The sequence below is a fragment of the Nannobrachium achirus genome (genome assembly GCF_963921795.1).
Source record: "Nannobrachium achirus genome assembly, chromosome: 16".
Lineage (NCBI taxonomy): Eukaryota > Metazoa > Chordata > Actinopteri > Myctophiformes > Myctophidae > Nannobrachium > Nannobrachium achirus.
In genome coordinates this window covers 37,477,787-37,501,900 of record NC_137823.1, presented here as the reverse complement: position 1 = coordinate 37,501,900, position 24,114 = coordinate 37,477,787, and the positions used below count along the sequence as shown (strand labels likewise).

At 40.2% G+C, this 24,114-nt stretch overlaps 1 protein-coding gene across 1 annotated transcript in view; it reads right to left on the bottom strand.

The window, feature by feature from the left end:
- Positions 1-24,114, bottom strand: part of LOC308301001 (E3 ubiquitin-protein ligase rnf213-alpha-like) — a gene marked incomplete at both ends in the record, with an annotated part of 60,873 nt that overhangs the window by 19,458 nt on the left and 17,301 nt on the right. Inside the window, 15 exons of the mRNA XM_080744897.1 lie at positions 78-3,644; positions 4,289-4,444; positions 4,557-4,741; positions 4,850-6,068; positions 6,177-6,338; positions 6,510-6,647; positions 6,883-7,100; positions 7,184-7,340; positions 7,878-8,434; positions 12,521-12,673; positions 13,812-14,004; positions 15,208-15,304; positions 16,626-16,821; positions 20,605-20,902; positions 23,343-23,455. Of these exons, the coding sequence (XP_080601023.1) occupies positions 78-3,644; positions 4,289-4,444; positions 4,557-4,741; positions 4,850-6,068; positions 6,177-6,338; positions 6,510-6,647; positions 6,883-7,100; positions 7,184-7,340; positions 7,878-8,434; positions 12,521-12,673; positions 13,812-14,004; positions 15,208-15,304; positions 16,626-16,821; positions 20,605-20,902; positions 23,343-23,455 (7,409 nt within the window). The remainder of the gene's footprint in view (positions 1-77; positions 3,645-4,288; positions 4,445-4,556; positions 4,742-4,849; positions 6,069-6,176; positions 6,339-6,509; positions 6,648-6,882; positions 7,101-7,183; positions 7,341-7,877; positions 8,435-12,520; positions 12,674-13,811; positions 14,005-15,207; positions 15,305-16,625; positions 16,822-20,604; positions 20,903-23,342; positions 23,456-24,114) is intronic.

The following is a 24,114-nucleotide window of genomic DNA, read 5'->3' as shown; positions in this document are numbered from 1 at the left end:
TATTCTTTGTAACTACAGGTAACCACCCTAAACATTTGATGATAGGCCTCAATTGATAGCTTAGTGAAGATAATTACCTCTGTAAAACAAACGGGGCACTGCTCCTCCTGCCGTGTCTGCATGGAAATAAAGTCGCTCAGGGATCTGTGTATTCCTCCTTTAAAGTATTCTTGTACCAAGCTTTCTCTTTCCTCGACAGACAAATTGGAGTGATCCAGTCGAACGATTGAGTCTGGAGTTGCACAGTTCAGCAAAATGCGCTTGGCTTCGTCCAGGATGCTCTGGACAGAATCTGCCTCATCCTTCAGTTTCTCTGATACTTGCAGGACCACAGAGGAGCATGTGTCTGAGTGGAAGCCGACAAAGACATCACTTGCCACATATTGTTTTGTCATGGAGTCATGGAGACTGTTTGGGGAGACAAAGTCATTGACCCAGTTCTGTAGTTGTGTGACAGCATCCTTCTGCTCATTCCCGAGGACACTGTTCATGTCGAGGTAGTGTTTCTCCAATCTGTTGATCAGTGGGATAGGAAACTGTTTGTAGACCACCTCTTTCTCTTCAATGACGATCAGTCGGAAGTTTTTGTGAACACGGCACTTCACGCGATGGGTTCCTAATCCAAGATCTACATAGTTTTGACCTCCGAGGGTCACGTAGTACTGGTTCAGAGCATCGTAGAGGCTTTCATACAGGTTCTGGAGGTTCAGAAGCACAACAGTCTGTCCTGTCTCCATACACATCTTCACACGGTTGATATTCCTGCAAATCTGCGTGTACTCTTGGTCTTTGGGGAAACTTGACCCAAAGATGATCTCTGGATGGTTTTGGTCTGAAAAGAACATCTGTTGTAGAATCTGGAGAGCTGCATAGCTCTTGGTGAGGATTAGAAGGTAGCGACTATCCTCTGCTTGGCAATTGGGAGAGATACTTTGCATTACAAGATCAATAGTGTTGATGTGGTTGTCAGTAAAGTTGTCTTTCAGTGCACTGCTGAATATCTTCATGACATCAACATCATCTCTTCCACTAAAGTTTCTAAGGATTGCTTTAGTGATATTTTCTGCACAAGGGCTCTGGTTGGTGGCTTTAGTAATGGAAAAGATCATCTTTACCAGGCTGTAGTAATCACGCAAGCCAAAGAAACCCTGACCCTCTTTGCATATTGCCATATAGGCATCTGCAAAGGGCTTGAAGAGGTGTTTAACCTTCCCACGTATCGTAACATCAGATGAGCATATCCCGTCTGCACTTTTGATGAGCTCTGTCTGATCTGGATCACCACGGGATACACAGATTCCTCGATTCATCTTAGCGGGATCCAATGCCCAATTTGAAATGCCAATGAAACCAACTCTTTTGTGAGGTAGAGGCTCATCATCAATACAGCCTTCTTCTAGCAATGGATGCAGGGTTTTCAATGGCATTTTAGGGGAATCCTCAGCCAATCCAATCTCATCTAGCACAACTACTGAGATATATTCATCCAAGTTTTTGCTTTCTTGGAAACGGCCACATTGTTTGAAGGTCCCAATGATGCCTTCTGGAGTTGAGTGAGGGCTGCACTGGAAAGACACCAGATGAATCTGCTTGAGCTTCTTGTAAAGTTCAGAATGTGATGCCTGGCCCTGCATCGCATCTGCAACCAGAGTTTTGGACAGTGATTTCGAGCTCCCTGGTTTACCGACAATAAACAGGGGAATTCTTAGCTCAATGCAAATCACCATCATGAACACGTTCTCTTTCAAAGCCTCATTTCTTGCGATTGTCTTGCGCATTGGAATGCCACTAAGGAGAAGGTCCTGCATGAGAAGAATTTCTTCTCTGATTCTCTTCGCATTGTACTCGCCACCAAGGACATGACTGATTCTTTTCTGATATTCAGCTTTGGTCTCCAAACAGGACTGATAGCAGACTCCGATGCCCATCAACAGTGCCCAAATCACTTTGTCACTTTGTCTCCTGTTTCTTTGCTTCTGGGCTTGCTCTTTCTTCTGAGGGAATGCCTTCAGTTCTTCATGGAACATGGAGTGATTTTTGAGGAACCATGCAAACACTTGCATGCAACGTTCTACATCCCTGAGACTGACAAAGCTGCATTCATCTTTCCTCTCTCTCATGAACCTCTGTGATTCTGACAATACCTCAGTTATTGTCCTGGTGTAGTTCTTGGGGACTGAGTTGGTATCTACCTGTCTTTGCACAATTTGCTCAATGTACATACGCTCTGTCTGGTCATTGAGCTGGCCAAAGTCCCAAACCAGAGGACTCATGCTTGGAGGTAACGCGTGGACACGATACACCAACTGGCGGAGTGGAATAGATCCCAGTCTGTCTTCAGTCTCCTCAGCCCGGACTCTGTAGCCTAATCCAGAATCCTCCAGCCTTTTGATCATCTTGTCCGTGTGCTTCCTGTAAGGATTACATGCAGCAATAATCTGCAGTCCTGTTTCAGAGTCAAGTCGTTGTCCCTGCACAGTGTTGTCACAAAGGATTTCCTTGATGCTGCTGATGGCTTCAGTAGTGTTTGCCTCATCAAAGAATAAAACAGAATCAAACCCATATTTTTCTTTATTGGTCACTGCAAGGAGTTTTGCTTCCTGCACTTTGGTGTAAATCATTTCTGATGTAGTGCCACCATGTACCTTGATGAGCTTCATGTTTTCTGTGGGTGCTCCACACCTTCTCAATTCACACAAGAACTTAATGAGCCTTGTCTTGCCACATCCTGTTTCTCCCATGATGATGACTGGGATTCCGCACCTGAATCTCACGTTGATTGCCATCATTTTGAGTATGTTATCAGTAGTGAGCTCATATGTTTCATCTGGATCTGTTGCCAATTCGATACCAAGCACATTGCACAGATACTCAATCTTTTGAGCTCGGGTAAGTTGATCGAAGTCCACATTGAAAGGGACCCCCTGACGTGTGAGAGCAGTGTACAGCTCTTTACTCATTATGTTTTTCTTGATGACTTCATTTGTGGAAGGGTTGATGGCGTCGAACCCATTCTTACCATTGACTCGCAAGTGAAACCCAATGAAAGTCATGGATGTGCGGTCGCCATTGAAGAAGATATAGGGATGTGGTTCAGATTCCCACTTCTTTCTGAGGAGGAATGGAGCCAGGTCTTCTTCATTTTGTCCAGCGATGTCTATCTGCTGCCTCACAGGGCTTTGGTCAGCAATGCAGAGAGATGGGGTGGCAAAGTCTTTGGACATCAAGATCATGAACTCAACCACAAAGTTTTTGAAACCCTGTAGAATGTCACCAATCAATGCATATGAGCAAAAGACTGAATTCTCACAGTCTTGCAACTGAACATTGAGGAACCACACAAAGTTTCTCAGCTCTGCCCACGAAGGATCATTGATGCCACAGTAGAGGAAGAAGATTTGAAGGAATTCTGCATGTGTTCCCTCAACGCCATTGTATATGAATCTGTCCAGATTATTTTCACGCTTGTGAAACCGTGTTAGATACTGGTATGGCCTTTGATATGCTTCACTCCGGAAACATATATCATCCATTAGAGGGTCGTCACCCGGGTTTTCTCCATTCCTCAATTCCTCCACTTCCTTTGGTGGGCGGCATAGGACGTTTGGAAAAACCTCAAGGAATTGAAATCTTTCCATTACAACCTAAAAAGAGATGAAGATGCATGTTTAAATTATCACTGCCAGAAATGTAATCTTAGGAAGCGATATGATAAGTTAAGTAAGATAAGGAGACATAAAAGAAAACAACAAAACAAGAAGAATTAAAGTTTAATAAAAGGTTGCTAGGGTATTGCTAGCATGTATCCTAATAAGAGAAGGCACTTGCTAGGTGTTGCTAGATGGGAGTTGTTTTTAGGGTGTAGTAAGTGGTTCTTAGGGTGATAGAAGGGGAAGAACCTTTTGGCAAAATAAAATAAATAAATTATAATTCCACCTAAATATAGAATGTAGCAGTTGTCTAATTCTTCATCGCAATTAAGCCATGTTTTGATATATGTACAGTATTATTGTGAACGTAGAGAAGTAGAAAAAAAATATGTGTAAGAATAATAATAAACACCTGCATAACAAAGCAGTGATTTTGCTGAAAGCAGGTGCACTAATGATAATAGATTAGGAAAATAACTTATCCCCTGGATAACAATCACATTTCAATAATATCAACTGTTTCTCCCTGTTTCTTGCCTTTTCTCTCTCTCATGTTTATAGATCAGTCGAGGTACGTAGTGTTGGTGGTAAAGGTAGAGGAAAGAAGCCAGAATGATAATAATTTAGAATTAACTTACAGTTCTGGTGTCATTTCTGGGCTGTTCCTGTGTGGACTCTAGTAGCTCAGCGACATACAAGTGTTTGTTGCTGCATTGCCACATCAATCCATCAGAATCCATCAAGTACCGCAGAAAGAACAGCTTGTATACAAAATCATTCAAGCCTTTCCGCACCTGAGTGGAACAATTTGAATCATTAAAATGTTTCAAAAAAACATATAACATTATATATATATTATGGGTACTCAGAAAACTACAGCATGAAGGAGAAAAATAAAGTCCATACCGAGGATGTCACATCAAAGTGAAAGAGCTTGTGATCGATGTCTCTTGGCGTATCGTACAAATGCTCAAGCAGCTTGCGCTCATCAATTTCAGGTTCAGTTAATCGAATGCATTTCTTAAATGCAGCTCCACGTTGAACACTTCCCTCCAGCTTTTCGTACAACCTTTGTACATATAGGGATTTACCTGTAACAGTTGATAGACCCTGTTACATTTTGTAAACATATTTTGCGCAATCAAATATGTCTTCATTGTGTACATACAGGGTAGAGAAAGGAAACAACTAAGACTTACCAACACCTGCTCGCCTGGAAGAAACAATCCCAACACACTGTCCACCTTTGAACACGGATGCAGCGCTGAACTGATCTGGAGGAACAGTGTAATGTGTGGACAAGTAGCTCTGGATACTTTGTAGAGGCGCTTGTGGAACAAAGTCGGTTTTGAACTGACTAAATGCTGTGGGAATGTAGGCATGTTCTCTGTCTGCACTACAGTAGATCACCAGCCAGTAGTCGTGTATCCACTGTGAACGTAATGTCTGAAAAACCTTTTCCATTGCAAAGCTAACATCATAGCTAAGTTGGTCTGCAAAGAGAATCGTATAGATCTTCTGGCCCAGGTAACCTGGTGTGAGACATCTTCTCAGAAAAAGTTCTACTTGCTCATAGGATGTGGCTGGAGTACACAAGAGAACTTCATCATAGGTTGGCAAGCGCTCATCTTCACTCGTCATGTACAAGCAGATGCTTGAAGCCAGGATCTCATCACGTGGGCAGATGATGAGATTAGGTTGGTTTGATGAGAGGCCTTTTGGAAGCCTTCTTCTGACTGAATTATCTCTAGTCTCTGAGAGCATTGGCTCATCACATCCACCATCAGCCTGGTTTTCTGCATCAGTTAGCTTTTTTAACAGATGTCCTAAACTCCTTACATCCAAACTATCCTGGGAAATGATTCCCATGTTATTCATGAATTCGTTCCACACCTTCTCCAATTCTCCCAAACAAACATCTTCTCTCTGGCTCTCACAAGCAGAATAACTATCTTTGTTTTCTTCCATCTGCCTATTGTCAGGATCGGGTTGATTGCGACACCTTTCCCATGTTTGCCAAACATCTGGTGCTGAACAATTTGGTTTGATGAAAGATAGCATCATCAAAGCCTTTTCCTCTATTTGTGCATCCACCTTTGCCTCAACCAGAACACTGCACAGGTAGACTATCTGTTCTGCAGTGAAATAGTTGAGGTAGTACTGCTCTGATCTCTGTGTAATCATGAACTTCTGCCAGTCATCTAAGAACTCCTCCATCTTCCTGCACAGTGCTGTGAGCTGTTCAGTTAACTTGCCAGTTAGTTGTTGTTGGATGTTACCAATGTTAAAGTCCATGACAATGCAAGGGTCATGCTGAGTGTTGCAGTGAATTCTGGCTTCCCAACTCCTGAAAAGTGTGTTCCCTGCAGCATAAAGGTCTACAAATGCTCGGGTAAGTCTTTTGACACTGTCAAAAACCTGAGGACAGAGCAGATATAAAGATATATTAAGTGTGATAAAAGTATTCATAAATCAAAACAATACTCCATGAATAATTTACTGTAAATAAATCTACCATACATGTACCTCAGCAAAGTACTCTACTTCACTCTGATTTTTTTCACCTCTCCCAGACATAAGCATGAGTTTGTTCTGCAACTCACTGATGTCTTCTAGGTCATAGTTGCGCATCAGGTTGTTTTCATGGCCTTCTGGGATTTGTAGTGTCAGGGCAGTCTCTAAACCGAGCTATTGGAGGTTATGGCATAGTTAACATGACTATCAAGGGCTCTCAGAAGTTTGTGCAATGTTGATCGTATGTTGGTGATTGATTGTAAGACCAAAAGATAATAATAAGGTAATTGTGATTAACAATCTATACTGTATTCTGATGGTAGGCTACAATCTTGCTTAAAATACCTTTTTTTTGTTTGGTGCCTTGATGATGTATATTCCTCTGTCATTGATGGATGTTGCCAAGGACAGAGAAGAAAGTTCAACAGATCCATGGCTTTCCTTGACGGTCTTTAACCACTCCAAATGGCGTGCTGTATCTCTCTGAAATTGTACATCAAACAGAAAGGTCTCTGAATGTACAAGTCAGTTGAACTGATCAAGGCCACTTGCTAGCTAAACCAAATAATAGCTGATAACTTTAAATGTAACTTGCATACAGTTAGGAGTCAACTAGATAGCTATTAAGCAGCTTATTTTGGTCAGAAGATTTTGTGTCAAATGTTGAGTGGAAAAATTAAGAGATGATAAAGTGTATGACTTAAGAGTTTAATCTAACCAGCTTCTTTGGTATATCCATGTCATTTTCAAGTGCTTTCCACAATTTTGCCATGGCCTTATTAAAGGCTTGGAAGTCTGAAGTTGTTTCAAGTCCATAGAGTATGGAAGAGTAGCCAAGGACAGCGTCGTGGAAACAAGATACTCGGTCCACATCCAAGTCATTCTCTCCAGCCAAGATGGATGCCAGGTCAACAAACACTTTCAGTTCGTTAATACCTGAAATAAAACACAGTATATTGTTCAATGGTGTACTTTAGCTGTTAGTGATGCACATGTGTGTTAATTGAAAATATATTTACCGTTAAGTGTGTTTTTAACCCACAGGACAAAGGTTTTCCTCAGACTGAGTTCCTGAAGACACTTCTTTCGGTTGTCATTTATGTCTTTAAGAATCTTTTTGATATCCAGGAGTCCATCAATGCAATCCAACCCCTTTTTCTTAAAGTCAATTTCATCCTGATGAAGTAAAACATAAAGTAACCATAAAGTAAATGCAAGAAATGAGAACGGGTGCTTCATGACATCAAAGCATGCACTGATGTGATGCTAAGCAGAGAGCTAACAGAAACAGTGTGTTGGTGTGGCTATATTACATGCCGTTGCTGTAAAAAAAAAGAGTGAGTTCCTGTAACAGCCGTTGTTATGGTGATCAGATCCAACAATATTTTTGTCACATGCTAGCAATCCATTTTCTAATGTGAGTGAAATATATCCACATGAAAGACCAAATGAGCAATATTGCTCAAATAACTAAGGAGAATGGCACGTTTCTATCTACTCTCCTCCGTGTCTTTAGACACTATATGATGGAGATGGCTTGGGAGACAATATAGGGATCAGGAGGTGGGATTCAAACCTAAGCCTTCTTTGATAAATGTTGGACCAGACAGGACATTTCCAGTAGCGTTTCCTGGACACTTTTAATTTACTCACCATTTCCAGCAATTTCTGTAGATCACTGAAATCTCCTTCAGGACATATTGTCTCTCTGACTTCCATAATTATCTTGGCAGATTCCACTGCAAGATGTAGATCATGGTACTGTTCAATCTGGTCAATACGCTTTCTGATCCATTTCCCGCCATCAGATTGGTTGATGCTGCACATGATCTCCAGATCTTTCTTCATCTCAGCATAGCGCCCCTTGTAGTCTTCAAAGATGACGTCCACTTCTTCCAAAGACAACGTACCACTCTTCACATGCTGATAAATACTTGTGTACTCATCGTAGCAGCTCAGGAAAATCTCACTGTAGATCTGATCTAGAGTGAAAATGTCTTTTCCTTCAATTTCTTCTGCTTCTTCTGTGTCCATTTGTTCTTTTGACAGATGGTCCACTTTGTTCTTCCAGCACATTTTAAAGATGAAGCTCTCCTTGATGGAATGAAGTATGGATGTCATCTTACGGGTGTTTTCACTGAGGTTGAAGTATGTGACTACACCAGTCACAGCTGAGCTGTCTTGGTCAAGTCTGTAAACTTCCATGAAGTCATCCAGGGCCATCAGCTCAATGTTGTGTTGAGACTTTTCATTTAGATCAGTGAAGTCAACTATAGATTAACATGACATTATTAATAAACTCCAGTTATAAAATCTGAATGACAGGAATGACAAACGAGTAAAGATTGAGCGACCTCATGTCATATTTATCTCTAAAATGTATTCATTGTTTATAGACAAGCTGTCAGATGGACTGCCTGCGTTACTTTAGTTTTTTTACAACAAGGGTTCATATTTTAGATTGTAATTAAAGAATATAAAAGATGAGTGTTAAAATTATTTAATTTACTTCTTTCTATTGTTTTAGAGATTCTTATTTCAGTGGTTGGGGGCATGCGTACAAGTCGCTAAGTATGTAATTCTACACAGAATAAGCCCATTCCCAAGATACAACTCAACCTTTCATGGTTTGATGTGACTTATGGGGGCTAGTAGTGTTACTGTAAATAGCAATAAAGAAACTGCTGGCATATTGTGTCTAAAAAGACATATTTAGCCACTTGTACGCATGCCCCCATGCGTACGCATGCCCCACATTTTAGCACGGTAAATGCAATAAAACAATAGAACGAAGCAAATGAATACATTTTAACACTCACCTTTTCTTTTCTCTAATTACAATCTAAAATATGAACCCTTGTTGTAAAAAATCACACCCGTGTGAAGTGGAGCTGTGTGTGTGTGTGTGTGTGTGTGTGTGTGTGTGTGTGTGTGTGTGTGTGTGTGTGTGTGTGTGGATCATGTGTACCGATTTTTGTGACATTTGAAGAAAATATGTAGGAAAAGGAGCAAAAAGTGTGTTTTGGAGAAAATTCAAGATGGCGGAAAATCTATCATGGCGCAAATGGGCGTGGCCTATATGGGGAGATGCGTCATGACCCAAGGAATCCAGGGAAAAAATATTTTTAATTTTCCGACCTACGGTTCAAGGGTTACAGGCCAAAACGTAAAGTGGGGTGTTATGGCGCCACCATGCGGCCAAATGACACAATTATTTTTTATTTAATCCTTGAAATCATTATGAACCTCCTCTCCAAGTCTTGAAACTCTAGCCCCTATGGTTTGCGAGAGACAAATAATTGAATGTGAGTTTTTGCGATTCCCATTATAAGTCAATGGGGAAAATTAATTCACTAATAAATTAATATCAATTAAACTATTGAACCTTTCTCTTAGCAAGTTACTAGCCCACGATTCCCGAGTAAGCCGGTCGATTTGACATATGGCGCGAGTGTGTGGTGGCAAAACTGTGGGACTAGTAGCGTGCCGAAGTTTAGGAAGTTCAGGCTACATACAGACACACAGACAGACCCACAAAGCCACGTATAGGGAGCCTGTGTTTCACACAGCTCCAAAAAACAAAGTTGTCCTTTAATTCTCTGGTCAACAGTGGGCTGACGCTGGTGAATAAGCAAATAATCAATAGTCTTTTCACCGCCGCTGAAGAGCCATTTCACCATATACAGTACCCTAATTTCCGACCTCTGTGAAGTTGCTGTCAGACTGAATCTAGGTGCGTCCAAATAATTAATTAATTGATACAAGCACTGTGCAAATAGGTCATGTCCCGATATACATCATAGCATTTGATTTGGAAGACATACTGCTGCTATGCTTGGTGAAAAAGGTTTGTAAAATATAAAGGCTATATAGCAAAATTGTTCTGGTGGACCGTGGGAGGCGCGCAGATCCTCCAGCGAGCATAAACTTTCCATGTCTGGTTCTGGTGCGCTCTCCTCTGCTCTGTGTCAAATTCTGTCAGTCTACCTGTCTGTCTGTCTGTCTGTCTGTCTGTCTGTCTGTCTGTCTGTCTGTCTGTCTGTCTGTCTGCTCACAGCGTGGCAGCCAGCCAGTGCGCTGCACCGCGTGTCATCGTTGCCTAGTTAAAGACACCCGACTTAACATTTTAAGGACCCTAGAACATTTAGGCGAAAAGGCTCTTCAACGTCGGTGAAAAGACTCTAGATTTTAGCTCTTGACTCACTCTTAATAGGTGTCATTTGTCAGAATCCATGTTTTTGTTTGGATATTGTTTATGAGCAGAGTTGGGATCCGTTACTCCAAAAAGTAGTGCACTACATATTACATATTACCTCTGAAAAAAGTAGTGCCTTACACTACTTCATTACTTCCTGGAGAAAGTAACTCGTTACACTACTCGTTACACTACTTTTGCGTTACTCCATAAAAAAGCCTGAGATGCATTGCCAACATATATTAGATGTATTAAATATTTATTATATATTATTATAATATCTAATACAATACAGTTATGTTGTTCAATGAAGTGAGCAGGGCTCACTGGTGGTCATTTGAATGAGTCTAATAATAATAATAATATTAATAATACGAAGTTATAATAATTAATCAAAATTATAATAATTAAATTATTTCTGAGCCCCTGTGGCCTTATTTAGCTCACATATGAGTTTATTCATTTATTTATGGACATACATGGTTTCCACCTGACATTATAGCCTATAGTTCTGTATCCATATGTCAGTCAGTTTAAGCAGATTTCATTCCATTTGGCTCCTATGAATTTTCCAGTCCAGGGGTGGACATGACCTGGCGGAGATTCTCCCCCCACAGAGCGCAGCAGGTCATATAGTAATTATTATAATTTGTATTAGTAAGTAGGTAGTTCTGTAGTCAAATACAGCTGGGGGGCTTATTACCCCAGGGGGGGCCTATTCCCCCACTCTACCCTACTGTAGCAGGCGAAAGTGATGGAACTACAATGAGATGACTCCGTGTGCAGCAGAAGCACTAAAACAATGTCAAACTAATTCTAGCAGCGGAAAACTTCCCATTTGCTTAAAAAAGCAACATGCAGCGATGGTTTTGCATAAGGAATTATTAATTGTCCGTCATCATCAGCTCATGTCAGAGTCTCAGAGCAAAGGTGAGGTGCTCTTTTTCCCTCTCTCTCTCAGCCTACCGTACATTTCCAGTAGGCTAATTCATTCTTGTGGCTCGCTGGATATTTAATACTCACTATTTGGGGGTTTTAATGTATCTTGTCACGTGTAGGATATTAATCTAGGCTGTGATTCAAACGTCGGCTTTGCGCACCTCGTGATGCGCTGCCGTGCCACTCTTTTTTTCTCTTTTCTCTCTCTCTCTCCCTTTCTCTCATGGGCAAAAGGTAACTCATTTCTTTGCTTGATATTATAAATATCCGTATTTGGGGGGTTTGCTGTTTTTAGTCCCTTGTATTAATCTATATGCGATGGTTATCAAATGTCGGGTGGCTGCTGGCTGCGGCTTGATTGCCACAGTGTCACCGTGACCTGCTGCTGCGCTGACAATCAAATGTGTTATCAAATGTGTTTGATTACCTCTTCTTTGGTTAGTTATTTTAGATAAATGGCAGTTCCAATGTTTTAAAAGACAAGTGATGATGTTTACAATCGGTTCCTGCTGAAGGCAGAAGCAGAAACTGCAGGCACGAAAGTAGCGAGTAGCGAGTAACGCGACCAGGCAGTATTTGTAGTGTTATTATTATTTCGGAGGAGTAGTACCGTTACACTACTCGTTACCGAAAAAAGTAGTATTATTACAGTAACGCGTTACTTTGTAACGCGTTACACCCAACTCTGTTTATGAGCGCAACCGAAGGGTCGGGAGAAGTAGAACAGTTTTATTCGCCAATGGGGAATACACCACAGTGTGAAAAAACATCCGGGGAAATTCTCCCGGCAGAAGTAGCACCGTTCTATGCTCTCAGCCTCACGTCGTAACCAGGCCTTTCCCTTCGCAGATGAGCCTTTTCTTTGCAATGGCAGATTTGTCTGGCTACGCGAAGCACAGGATCAAAATGCCTATTAGACATTTGGTTTACTGATGGTAACATTTAGGTATAGTAGTAGGCTACTGTAGGTTTGGATATTAGTTTACACATAGTTTAGTTTAGGTATAAAGTAAGATTTAGACATTACGATTCAGAATTTTAAGTTTATGTGTGAGGTTAGTTAGGCAACACATTTCAGATATTAAGTTTACATAGGTTAGATTTATGCATTATATTAGTTGTTAAATTTAAGTATAAGGTTACATTTAGGCATTATGTTTCAGATAGTTAAGTTTAGGTATGAGGTTGGATTTAAGCATTACATTTCATTAAACAGTTTTACCTTTGACATGTTTTGGAAGGTCCTGGCAGATCTGTAGAAGGTCCTTCACCAACTCCTTATCAGTATAGACAGCTTTAGCTTCTTCTCTCCTCTGTTTCAGAAGCTCCCTCATTGCTCTGTCAACCTTACAGCGGATGTCATCACACAGGTCATCTGAGACAGAAATAAACAAAATATTTTCTATAAATATATTGTGACTATTAGGATACATGTATGTCTACTGTATGTATATGCGTTATAGCTTGTAGGCCTATTAAAAAAACCTGTCTTGCTGTGGCGCTAAAGACCCTGATGAAGCACAAGTGAAATACATTGTTCATGGAAATTGTTGTTGTTAGGTAATCGTGTTAAATGCCCATTATAGGAAGGTCCAAACTAACCTGGGACACGCTGTCTTAACCACTTGGCCAACACCTCGTGCATCAATAGGGCATACATGCATTACGTGGCTTGCTCTCACAAATATGAGGCCCCATTGATGCATCACTCCAATGAGCAGCAAGCCAACGTGGCTTTAGGTATCTATGGGTAACTAAAGTGTTTAACTTCAGACCATACCACGCACAGTGAGAGAGAGACAGACAGACACGAGAGAGACCGAGAGACGGAAGATAGATAGATAGAATATATCACCTATTTTCAGGAGCTCAGTGAATTCATCTTGCTTCTGGAGGAGTTGCTTCAGTGTTTTCATTTGGATGTTCCCATTAATTAACTTCTCTGTCACAGCTTTGAATGCTGAACTTGCCATTGTCAGTTTTATCACTGCATCATTTGTCAACTTGTCCATAAAATTTTCACTTGCGCCTGGGGAAAAGGAACCACAGTGTAAAAAAATAAAATAATACCTGGCTCTATATATATATATATATTATATATATATATATATATATATATATTATATACAGTATACATATATACAGTATACATATATATATTATATACAGTATACATATATATATATATATATATATACGTGTGTGTGTGTCTTCTTTATTTGACTGTTTTCACAATTTGTCCATCCTTAATACCTTGCAAACATTGCATTGTTTAAGCTTGTTGGTAAATCAACAAATCTATTTTTTTAGATGTGATGAGAGAGTGCGGACTAGCTCAACAATTAACTCAAATAATGTAATCTAATTTAGTTTAATGCTAACAAGATTATATCACTATATCAGTGCTGCCTCCGTCTGCCAGGATTATAGCAGTTACAGTAGGTTGTACTCTCTTGAGGACCATGTGTTTCTTCTATATTATCTGATGTAGCCTACATGAAGATATTATCCACCTTTCATTTTGAAGATGGTTCTGGCCATGGGCCAGTTGAGAAGGTGCTTCATCACAAGCTCCTCCCCTTCAACGTCTCCTCCATCAGCATTGGTGGGCCATGACTTCAACACGATCACAGACAACAGCTTCCCAAACTTTGTTAAATCATGTTTCTTCAACAGAGAAGCAACCGCTTTTCCAGATTTGTCCTCCTGATACAGCATAATGAAGCATGGAGTAAGACATGAAGTATAATAACCCATCATGTGTAATAACAGTCGATCAAGTTGGTCAAAACATACCTGACAAATAGCAGAAACTGCTTCTAAGGCACACTGCTCAATTGAGCTGCTCAATGAAGGCCATTTCCTGCTGATTTCTTCCACCTTGCCACAGTACATTCCAATCAGATCCTCTTTTCTTTCCTAGTACAAAAATAGCATAACTTTGTTATCGGAATCAGTATCAGAATGTATTGTCATTACACTAGAGTTCTGAAGAAAAAACAGGCCCGCTGAGAATTCTACATTACACTGATGTACAACAAAATTAAAAAGCCCAGGTTAGAAGTGCAAGAAAACATAGCACAATGTGTGATCAACAACTACATACTATTGAATGTAGTGTATACAATTATAAAATTATTAAAATGCATAATGAATTGCGGTGTTAATAATCGAAACTGTACTGTACAAATCAGACCATGTAAAGGCAAACATAAAGCCAGTCATACCTTTTTTAATTTCCTTTCAAAGTCTGTCAAGAAAGCGGCTCTCCAAGATGAGGTGAGTTCCTCATGATTGAAGGAAATGGAGATTAAGTCATTCCATACCTTAAAAGCAAAAAGGTTTTCATTAGTATCCACAGTATCCATCTTTGGCCAAAGCAGAGCTACTGCTTTATGTATTCTTATTTTACTTACATATGTTTTAGATTTTTACTTTTCAAGTAGTATTTTATTTCTTGATAATTTCATTAGGCGAGATGAATCTGACAGGGTTTTTCATTCTCACCTGTACCTGCTTTTGTTATTTTGTTGTGTTGTATTGTGCAAATAAAAAAAAATAGTTAAAAATATATTTAAAAAAGGAAAACATAGCCTACCTCAATTTCTTTTGGTAACGCAAACTGTTTACCACCCCAAGCGTTTAGCAGCTTGCCACTGAAAGTCTTGCTTCGCCATGTCCTCATCGTTTCCAGTGTCTCCCCTACTGTCTCTTGTAGGACCCTATCCTTTACCTAGATTTAATTAAAACTTTTAATATACATTTTCATATTTGTCTAAGTTTCATGCGGTTTAGCATTGCTCAATACAACTCATGGACTTATGGCTGGCAAGCAGAATTTGGTGAATAAATAATTGGCTTAAATGTTAAAAGTATCAGTTTAGGTATCAACAATTAGTTGTAAGGCACCTTTGAATCTGTGCAGTTGTAATTCCCAGCAATCTGACAGACGAGCTTGAGGTACTCAAGTGGAACATCATAGTGCTCTGGGCCTGTGGTGTTGCCGCTGATCACAAGAAGAACATTCACTGCAGCTTTCAAGCAAAGCTCTCCATATTCATCCTCATAACTAAGGGAGAAAAGATAGCCGGTAAGTGTGTGCATAAAGATACCAAATAAAATAAAATAAAACTGACAAAACACATTACACCCAAAAGTTATCAAATTCAATGCATTTGCCTGTGTTTCTGTTTTTCTTCTCTTTGGATTAGTCTCACAGCCAAGTCTTGCAGTGCCTAAAAACAAGCAAGATCTTAATAAGAGAAAGTTTTGAAAATGTATGTAGGCATACCGTATGGTCATGGTGACCTTATGCTTTGCCAGGACATCACTTTAGAGGACACATTTAAAGAATTCTACGTTTAGCATTGCAAAGCAATACAAGAACATGTACCACATAATTGTAGAATGTAATTCCAGATTTGAAACAGCATAGTAGGCGCTGAAGGATGGTAAAGAGATCCACATGTATGCAAGGTAGAAAGCTAATTATATCATCCACACTGAAGAGGGACATCCAGGAATGCACAAGTAGGCCATCAAGCTTAGCCAAATGTGTGTTGTCTTTCATGAGCTTGATCATGTTCCTAGTCACATAAGAAGAAAGGGGGAAGTTTAGTTAGTGAATATGCAGTTTATATAAAATGTTTCAATTCAACCCCACAATAATATTAACCAAATAAAACGTATTGTGTCAGTAATGTGTATTAAGCTGGATGTGATGTGAAGCCTGTAATATTTTTCTATGACACATGGACGAGACATGGACATGGACAAGACGAGTGCTACTCTGAAATTCCACTTTAGTATGTGCTTGCAAAATGACTTACATATGACTGAAATGACCTGCGTAAAGTGTTCAATAGTATACTGTATATACAACCTTTTGTGCATTCATCATGATCATGAGTGATACTGTATATGAATTTGTTTAACTTATATGGATGTAAAGCATTTCATACTGTATGAATGTGTATGACACAGAAGTACCAGTATATAAATTACGTATGTACAGTACTTGTATGTGTTTCATATGAATGCACAAGTGTATGAGTGTACAATATTTAATAGAGCATGCATAGATTTACTATAAGAATTATTTCAAAAGTGAATGTACAACTAGTGGCCAATACAACTAGTGGCAACTCCTTGCAACAAAACTGTTTTAAACCCAACTCTATTGGGGATAATGGTTGCAAGTAGTTGCATCTTGCAGGGAGTTGCAGGGAGTGTGTGTCTCGATAGCAAGTGAGATTGTATCAATATTTAAGTTCTACACAGACCCTCATACATTTTCCCCTCCAGAATGCTTTTATAACATACAGTACCTAGCGTCTCTGTAGACTTTTGTCCTGCTGCTCCCTTTAGGTTCGGACAAGGAGACAAATTGCTGGTTTGTGGCGGCTAATGGAACTGGTTCAAATGGCTTGGTTTGTCCCCTCAATAGGTGGGTCAGGGGTATGAGCAGGATCCATGTCTCAATGCCCCTTTCTCTTGCCAAGTTGCACAGCCCCTGTATCTCATCTGCAACATTGCTAAACATATAGGAAGAATTGGTGATTGATATTTCATATATATTCTACATATTTACGCCATAAACAATGAACATTTCAAAAACCACAAAACTTCACAGAAAAGCTCAAATAAATATCTTATTTTAACAGGAGAGAACCAGGAGAGATTACTTTTAAGAATTTCTTTTTCAAGGGAGACTTGCCCAAATCAGGCAGCAGCACAAATTAAAAAAACAACAACATTGGGACTTCATCAATGACCAATTAAGTCATCAATGACCTATGACTCCAAATTTAGGAAAGGGTTCAGAGAGATCGTTGTCCAGATCAGATGTGTGATCAATTAGTGTTAAATACATGGCTGAAGAAGACCATGGATTAATTACCCTTTTTGGTCTCCTAATGCAATTGTGAGATCATTCCAGTAGGTGTGAAAATCTTCAGGAGGTTTGTTAGGCAGGCAAAGCAACTTGCACAGATTAGACAATTGCTCTGTGCTGCATTCGGTCAGATATTTGTTGTAATATCTGTTGTAAACAAGCAGAGCAATTATTCCTGCCTTCAGATCATGTTGGAAGAGGACATTGTGTTTTCCACTCTTGTATGGAATGACACTGTTCTCAAGAACATTTCTCAGCAGCACTTTCACCTGTAAAACAGAAATAAATAAATAACAGTCAGTTATTTCCAATTCCATTAACAATGTTCTGATAATGTAGCCGCTCTCATTCTAATTGATTAAAGAAACACTGTACACAAGCTTAGTGCATGACTTGGACATTAGTTAGCCTACATAATAGACCTAATCTAGTTACATCTTTCTTAATCTTTTGGCAGATTTACCTCTTTTTCACCATATTGTAAACCCCATGAGCGTACACCTTCAACGCCATCATGAACCAGGGGACGGCTGTATGTGTAAAAGAACTGTTGCAGCTGAAGGAAGAAATTCTCCACATGTGGTTTATTCCATTCTCTAAGAAGATCAAATATGGTTTCCAGCATCACAGTTCCAGCTTGTTCTCTCCCCTTCATTACACTGGCTTCAGCACCACCACCCCAGGTCCAGAAGCCGGTCTTCAATTCCAAATGGATTGTATCATCATATTGGTGCCATTCCCCTTCAAATTCCAACATTTGATACAATTAATAGAATAGTTTAAGGTGTTTTATAGTTTTATAGTGCGTTTCATAGCATCTTCTTGTTCTATTAACTAATCTATTTGTCTGTCTACAACAAGGTGTCCAAGCACATTATTCGAATAATAAAAAATAGAACGTCTTAATCAAATGTTAACAAAATGTAATCTCCCTGAATATTTGGGCTACACAAATGCTATTGGCCAGTTAAGAAAAGCAATACACAGTATTCAAAATGTATCTAGCAGACAGATTTTGCTAGAGTAGGTCACAAACACATTTCATACAGTAAAACAGTATGGGATCAGGATTCATTCCAATAATATACCTTCATGTGTCAGCCATTCCTTGTTGATGGACAAGCATCTGTTGGTAATTTGATTGGAGTCTTTCTGGTAGATGACCTCGTTTTTTTCTTCATATTTATCTCCATGACATTTGTAAAGAATATATTTGTAAGGTATGCCATGAGGAAATCTCTTGAGGAGCTCTTTAGGAATCTTAAGCCGGCCACCAATGAGAAAATTCCCCTCTCCCAAGTTTCTGTTCAAAATAGAGATGAACAATGCAGGCAAATGATCAACAGGACTGTTAGTTTGTTCTTTTATTCATACAACCTGAGAAAGAGAAAAACATGAATGTAATTTCTATTGTAAATTAGAACAGAAACAGCTACATTGGATTTCTCTGAAACACTGATACCTACTTTGAGGCTGACATTTCCAAACCATTTTTGGCCCAGTCTCCAAACAAAGCTCCAGACCGCAGGAAAATCTTGTCCTTTGATGTATCCAAATGGAAATCTTTGGATACGACAGCATGGAAGGTCACAGCTACACAAGCACTGCCAATGCCTTGATGTGTGCTAGGTGAACTGTTCAAGATAAGTAGAGAGATGAACAAATATAGAAGGACATGGATGTGCATAATCAACGTAAAACACTTGCTTAGGGTCACACGGTCACACTAAACTTTAATTCCACCTAAATTGGCAGATGCTGTCAATGCTTTACAAGGGGAACAGAACGTTGTTGTTTTTTGAGTTTTTTCCCCCAGAAATCCGCTGATAGCAACAAACCACTCTATTCCCATTGAAAAGCATTTGCCAATAAGTGAGGAATGTATACCTGCCAATCTTGCCTGTCACTAGTGCATTGTACTTCACACCCTTCTCTCCCAGAGTGATGGCGTGTCCGCAGACGATTGCCAAGATGGACGCCTATCTCTCCAGATCCCATCCCATGCCAAATACTTAGGGTCTCCACCCCCTAAACGTTATTACTTGCGCCAGCAGAGCGCACAAGTATTGCGTTTGGCTGCGTATGTATGTCGGTGTCAGTGTTTGTTTAAGCCCGTAGCCCAATCAGGGACCAGCCTTCCTGGTGATGCCAGTGGTGATGTCACTGGCATTGCCAGTGGTGATACCAGTGGTGCGCTCTGCTGGTGCACAAGTAGACCATACAAGGCCTATTTAGGCACAAGTTGGCACCTCGACAGAGTGCAGTTCTAGTTTAAATTATGTAGGGTTTACAATCATTTTAAGCATTTGTATTACATGAAAATAAGCAATTAAATACAAAAGGGTCTGTGCCTTTCAGCGCCAGACGCTTTCAGGCTCCTTCCGCCCTTCAGGACTTTGGCCTCGTCCCCTCACCCATTCACGCCCCAGACACGCCTCCCTCCTTCGCCACCATCATCCCTCATCCTCCCCTCCCTCACCCCCTTCAGCTCACCTCATCATCATCACCCCCACACCCTTGCCCCCTTTATCATCACATCATCGGCCCTACATCCTCACCCCCAAACCCTCATCTACTTCTTGTTGTTGCCTCTGCCTTATTCCACAATACTTACTGACTGTACTGTGTAATTTGAAAACTGAGAAAAACGAATAATGTAAAACCAAGACCTTGTAGTGTATCTAAATGCTACTGTAGAACTACAAAGACTAGAATTTCCACAGTAGATTTCAAGAGTACACTCTAGCTAGCATGCACAAACGCACACAGCTTCTTTATTTTATTTTTTTTACACCTAAAGCACCGAATAGTCGTTTATGCCCTCTCATAGAACAAGCTAGGGAATTGCCCCCCTATCTACTGTTGACAATCAGCTTTTTAATGATTGATAAATGATGGGTGATTTTGGGTGATGGCCAGTGGGTCTGGACAGAGTTGGTGCTGGTGTTGTATTACAGGTCAGATTCCGTTCTAAGTTCCTAACAGGACCCATACGGACTCTCTGGGTGACAGTAGGTTACTTACGGGTAAAAGTTATACTTACACTTGTAGTGGCTGTTGGTGTTTTTCTATAGCACTTGCTGGCACCAGATGGCTGCTATCCAAGTTGCTCTCTTTGGCAGGGGAAGATACGGATGTTGGAGGTAACACTGAGACATCTCCACCTCCCACAGCCTGTTCTTGACCTGGTTTCTCCAGCTGTGTGTCACCACCTCCCTTTGAGTTAGGATTTTTAGCCTGTGAACAAATCAATTCTTACTAGTGTAAACAAAGGCTAAGCTTTTTGAGCATGTTCCGATTGATCTGTATTTGAAATGTCAGCATAAGAATGTGTTATTTTTGTTGCTTTAAATTTTAAATCACCTTGGTGTTTTGGGGGGGAACATTTCTGTCACTTTTGCCGTCATTCTCACCACTCAGTTCACTGGATGACTGTGTGACATTCCTGCTCACAGGTACAGCAGTACTGCACTTCAGTGGGTTGTTGTCTGGTAAGTTCTCCTTGCCAAGCAATCTTTCTTCCTGCTTCCCCGGGTCTATGATCTGTGGCTTCCTGGCAGTGACTAACTGACCTTCAGGGGGCACCTGCGGTGTGCATGGGGGTGTGGCAGTCGTACAAACTGTGGTTTGACTGGCAGTGCTGCCTGACAGGTCCTGTGATGGAGTATCATCTCTGGCTGCCTTCTCTGCATCATCACTGGTTGGCTTGTCCTGAAATTACATTGAACAGTGAGTGAGAGGAAAGGTTTAAGCCTTAAAGGATAATCATTTTCAAGCATGTGATTGCTCATTATTTGAAATAAAAGATAGTATAGAGAGAGTTAACACCAGTAAGACTCCCTTATCGGGAGATAAGCGACCGTCAGGTCGCATACACAAACTTTAGAAGGCAATGGTAGCCAATCAGGAGGGAATATGGGAAATGGGACAGATCCATGTTGATTACATGACTTTAGAGATACCGAGATTTAGGCAAGTGTCGGCATTTATCATTTCAACTTGACTTTGACGTTGGCGTAGGGTAGGATCAAATCTCACGTCAGGTTCTGAGGTGGTGAAGGATTCATCTTAAACCTCTTATTCCATTGTAGTCATGCGGGGCAGCATTGTCTAACTATCTGACACATGTATCCACTCCAAAGCTAACACACTAATAAATAAATAAATAATCCCTGTGAAAATATAACATTTTATAAAAGCATATAGGCTATCATGGACATGCACGCCGATTTAATTTCCAAGTTACAATGACAAGCAATTATAATTTTGCGAGATTGAAGCAGTCTAAAAATAGTAAGACACCTCAGGGCGACATGCAACCTCGCCCTGGCCATCTGGCCAGTGATGTATATCGGACCAGTAACCCATGGAGACCCCTGCATGATGGTCAACAATGTTATGTCAAAACATGCATTACCAAATATGGGCATTCCCAGATATGTCCGTAATATTGATGACATTGGGACAGGCATCTCCATTTATGGGCATAAAACGTATGTTAATAAGTAAAGCCAAGCGGGGCCTTGGCGAGTTAGGCCTGGGTTTGATGCCTGGGGATCCCCATACCCTAACAGGGCATCATGTGGAAGACCACCCATTTTCAATATTGAACTATGTCATTAATATACCTTAGAGGAGTTGTGTGGAAATAAAAAAAAAGTTCCCCCTCTTCTGTGTTGCCTAGAACTGGAGGATTGATTTTGGGGTTTGTTTTGCAAATCACAACTTGATGACATCACACATTGTACTTTACAATACAAACCCCAAAATCAATCCTCCAGTTCTAGGCAACACAGAAGAGGGGGAACCTTTTTTTTTTATTTCCACACAACTCCTCTAAGGTACCGTATATATTAATGACATAGTTCAATATTGAAAATGGGTGGTCTTCCCCTTTAATATTAACGTTTTCAGGGAAGGGTGTAAATCAGAGTAAAGCATGCTCTTGGGCCAGTTAGGGCCTGGGGTTGATGACATCAGAAATCTCCATATATGGGCATAAAAGGGATTTTGTTTCTGGGAATGACCATATATGGACTTTTTATTTAATTTTATCCTTTATTAATAATAATATGTATTCATACATACAATATATTTTATGCCCAAACATGGAGATCCTTATCTGAACCAGCCACACAGATATGGGCCATCACTTTGCCATCTGGCCAGTGATATATATCAATGACATCAGGGATCTTCATATACTGTATGGGCATAAAAGGGATACCCATATATGGACTTTTACATAGGTGATGTCATTGCGACCGAAGGTCGCAGTATAAGTATACCATGAGAAATGTTGTAGCTTGCACTTCCTGTACGGAAGGACGGAAGTGACAACAAGTGCTTTAACAGTCATGTGTAAGATAGGGTTAAAAATGTCATTCCTTTAGCCTGCACTTGGCAGAATCTTAAAATATAAACTTCGAGGATTGAGCAAATGCTGTTGGTATAAGAAGAATCCAACTTAAGGTGGTGCCATAGTTTTGTACTTTTTCTGTTGTGTCTATGGAGTTAACATTACTCTAGACCAGGGGTCTTCAACGTTTTCAGGCCGGGGACCCCTTAGTTGAGAGAGAGATGAAGCAGGGACCCCCACAACCCATAGATACCATATAGTTTCATCGTTTGACAGCACAATCATCAGTGTTTTTTTTGGGTTCATGTAAATTTGTGTTTCCATATATTTAACCACTTGAACTTGAACCGTCAATAATAAACTTGACCTTTCACTCTGTACTTGGTCTGCTCTTTTCCCCCTCTACACGAAACATCTTTGCCAAAAATAGCAGATCTAGAAGCTCACAACGCCTCGCAGCGTGAGGTGTTGTGAGCTTGTAGATCTGCTATTTTTGGCTAAAGTTTTCAGAATATGGACACTAGGGTTCAAGTGGTTAATATAGAAATGGAGAAAAAAAAGCTTCTATCACACAAAGATTTGGGGGACCCCCTGTAGTAACTCTGTTGAAGACCCCTGCTCTAGACCCCATGGTGTGGTTATAATATGCAAATACAGGTATGTCTTCCCTGTGTATCATGGCACCCCATTCTGGGGGCAGACCTCCATTCTATGTTACCATTTTACCCCAAAATCTGCGCCTGACAGTAATGGTTTTAAATGATGATCACAAAACATTTTCAGCCATTTAACCTCATTCTGGTCGTTGTCCTCTCGTATTTTGGTGGAGGTGTTGTGTGTGGAGATCAGCTGGTCTTCATTTTCCTGGTTAGGCCTCTCCTCTCCAGACTCTGAGGTTGTCACATCTGATGGATGAATTCATGTAACAAATGACAACATTTAAACACACTTGCCTTGAGTGCTGACATCTAAGGCAAACAGAAGAAACCATTTTGTGTTTAAACATCATTATGACTGAGAAAAGCCCTGTTAGTCGGGGGCCCCGGGGATATTTTGGTTCAGATTCTCGCAAATTCGCCAAATTTGGCACAGATGTTGTCCATAACATACTTAATCATTTTAAGAGGGGTGCCAAGATGGGCACCCCATGGTACTGCCATATTGCGCAATCCAATTGGTGTCCCATTAACTTTACAATAGGCCTACAGGGGAAAAAAAGCAAAAAAATAATCTGCTTTAAGTAGCATATAACTGGTCAAACTAGGGGTTTTTCATAATTCTGAATCCATTGCAAGCATCTGTTTTGCACAAAAAACATTCCTTGGGCTAAAAAACCGCCCTACAAGACTATGGTTTAGTGATGAAAAGTGATGAGTCATCACTTTTCACACTTTTGTGGTGGCCGTTTTAGCCCAATGAATGTTTGGGCATTTGGGCATTTTTTGTTATTGATCTAAATGCACAAAGTTTGCTTTCTACAGTGTTTATCCATGAAAGCGAACATGTACAGTGCATTAGATTTAATATTATGCATTTTTAAATATTAACCCCTTCATGCCCAGAA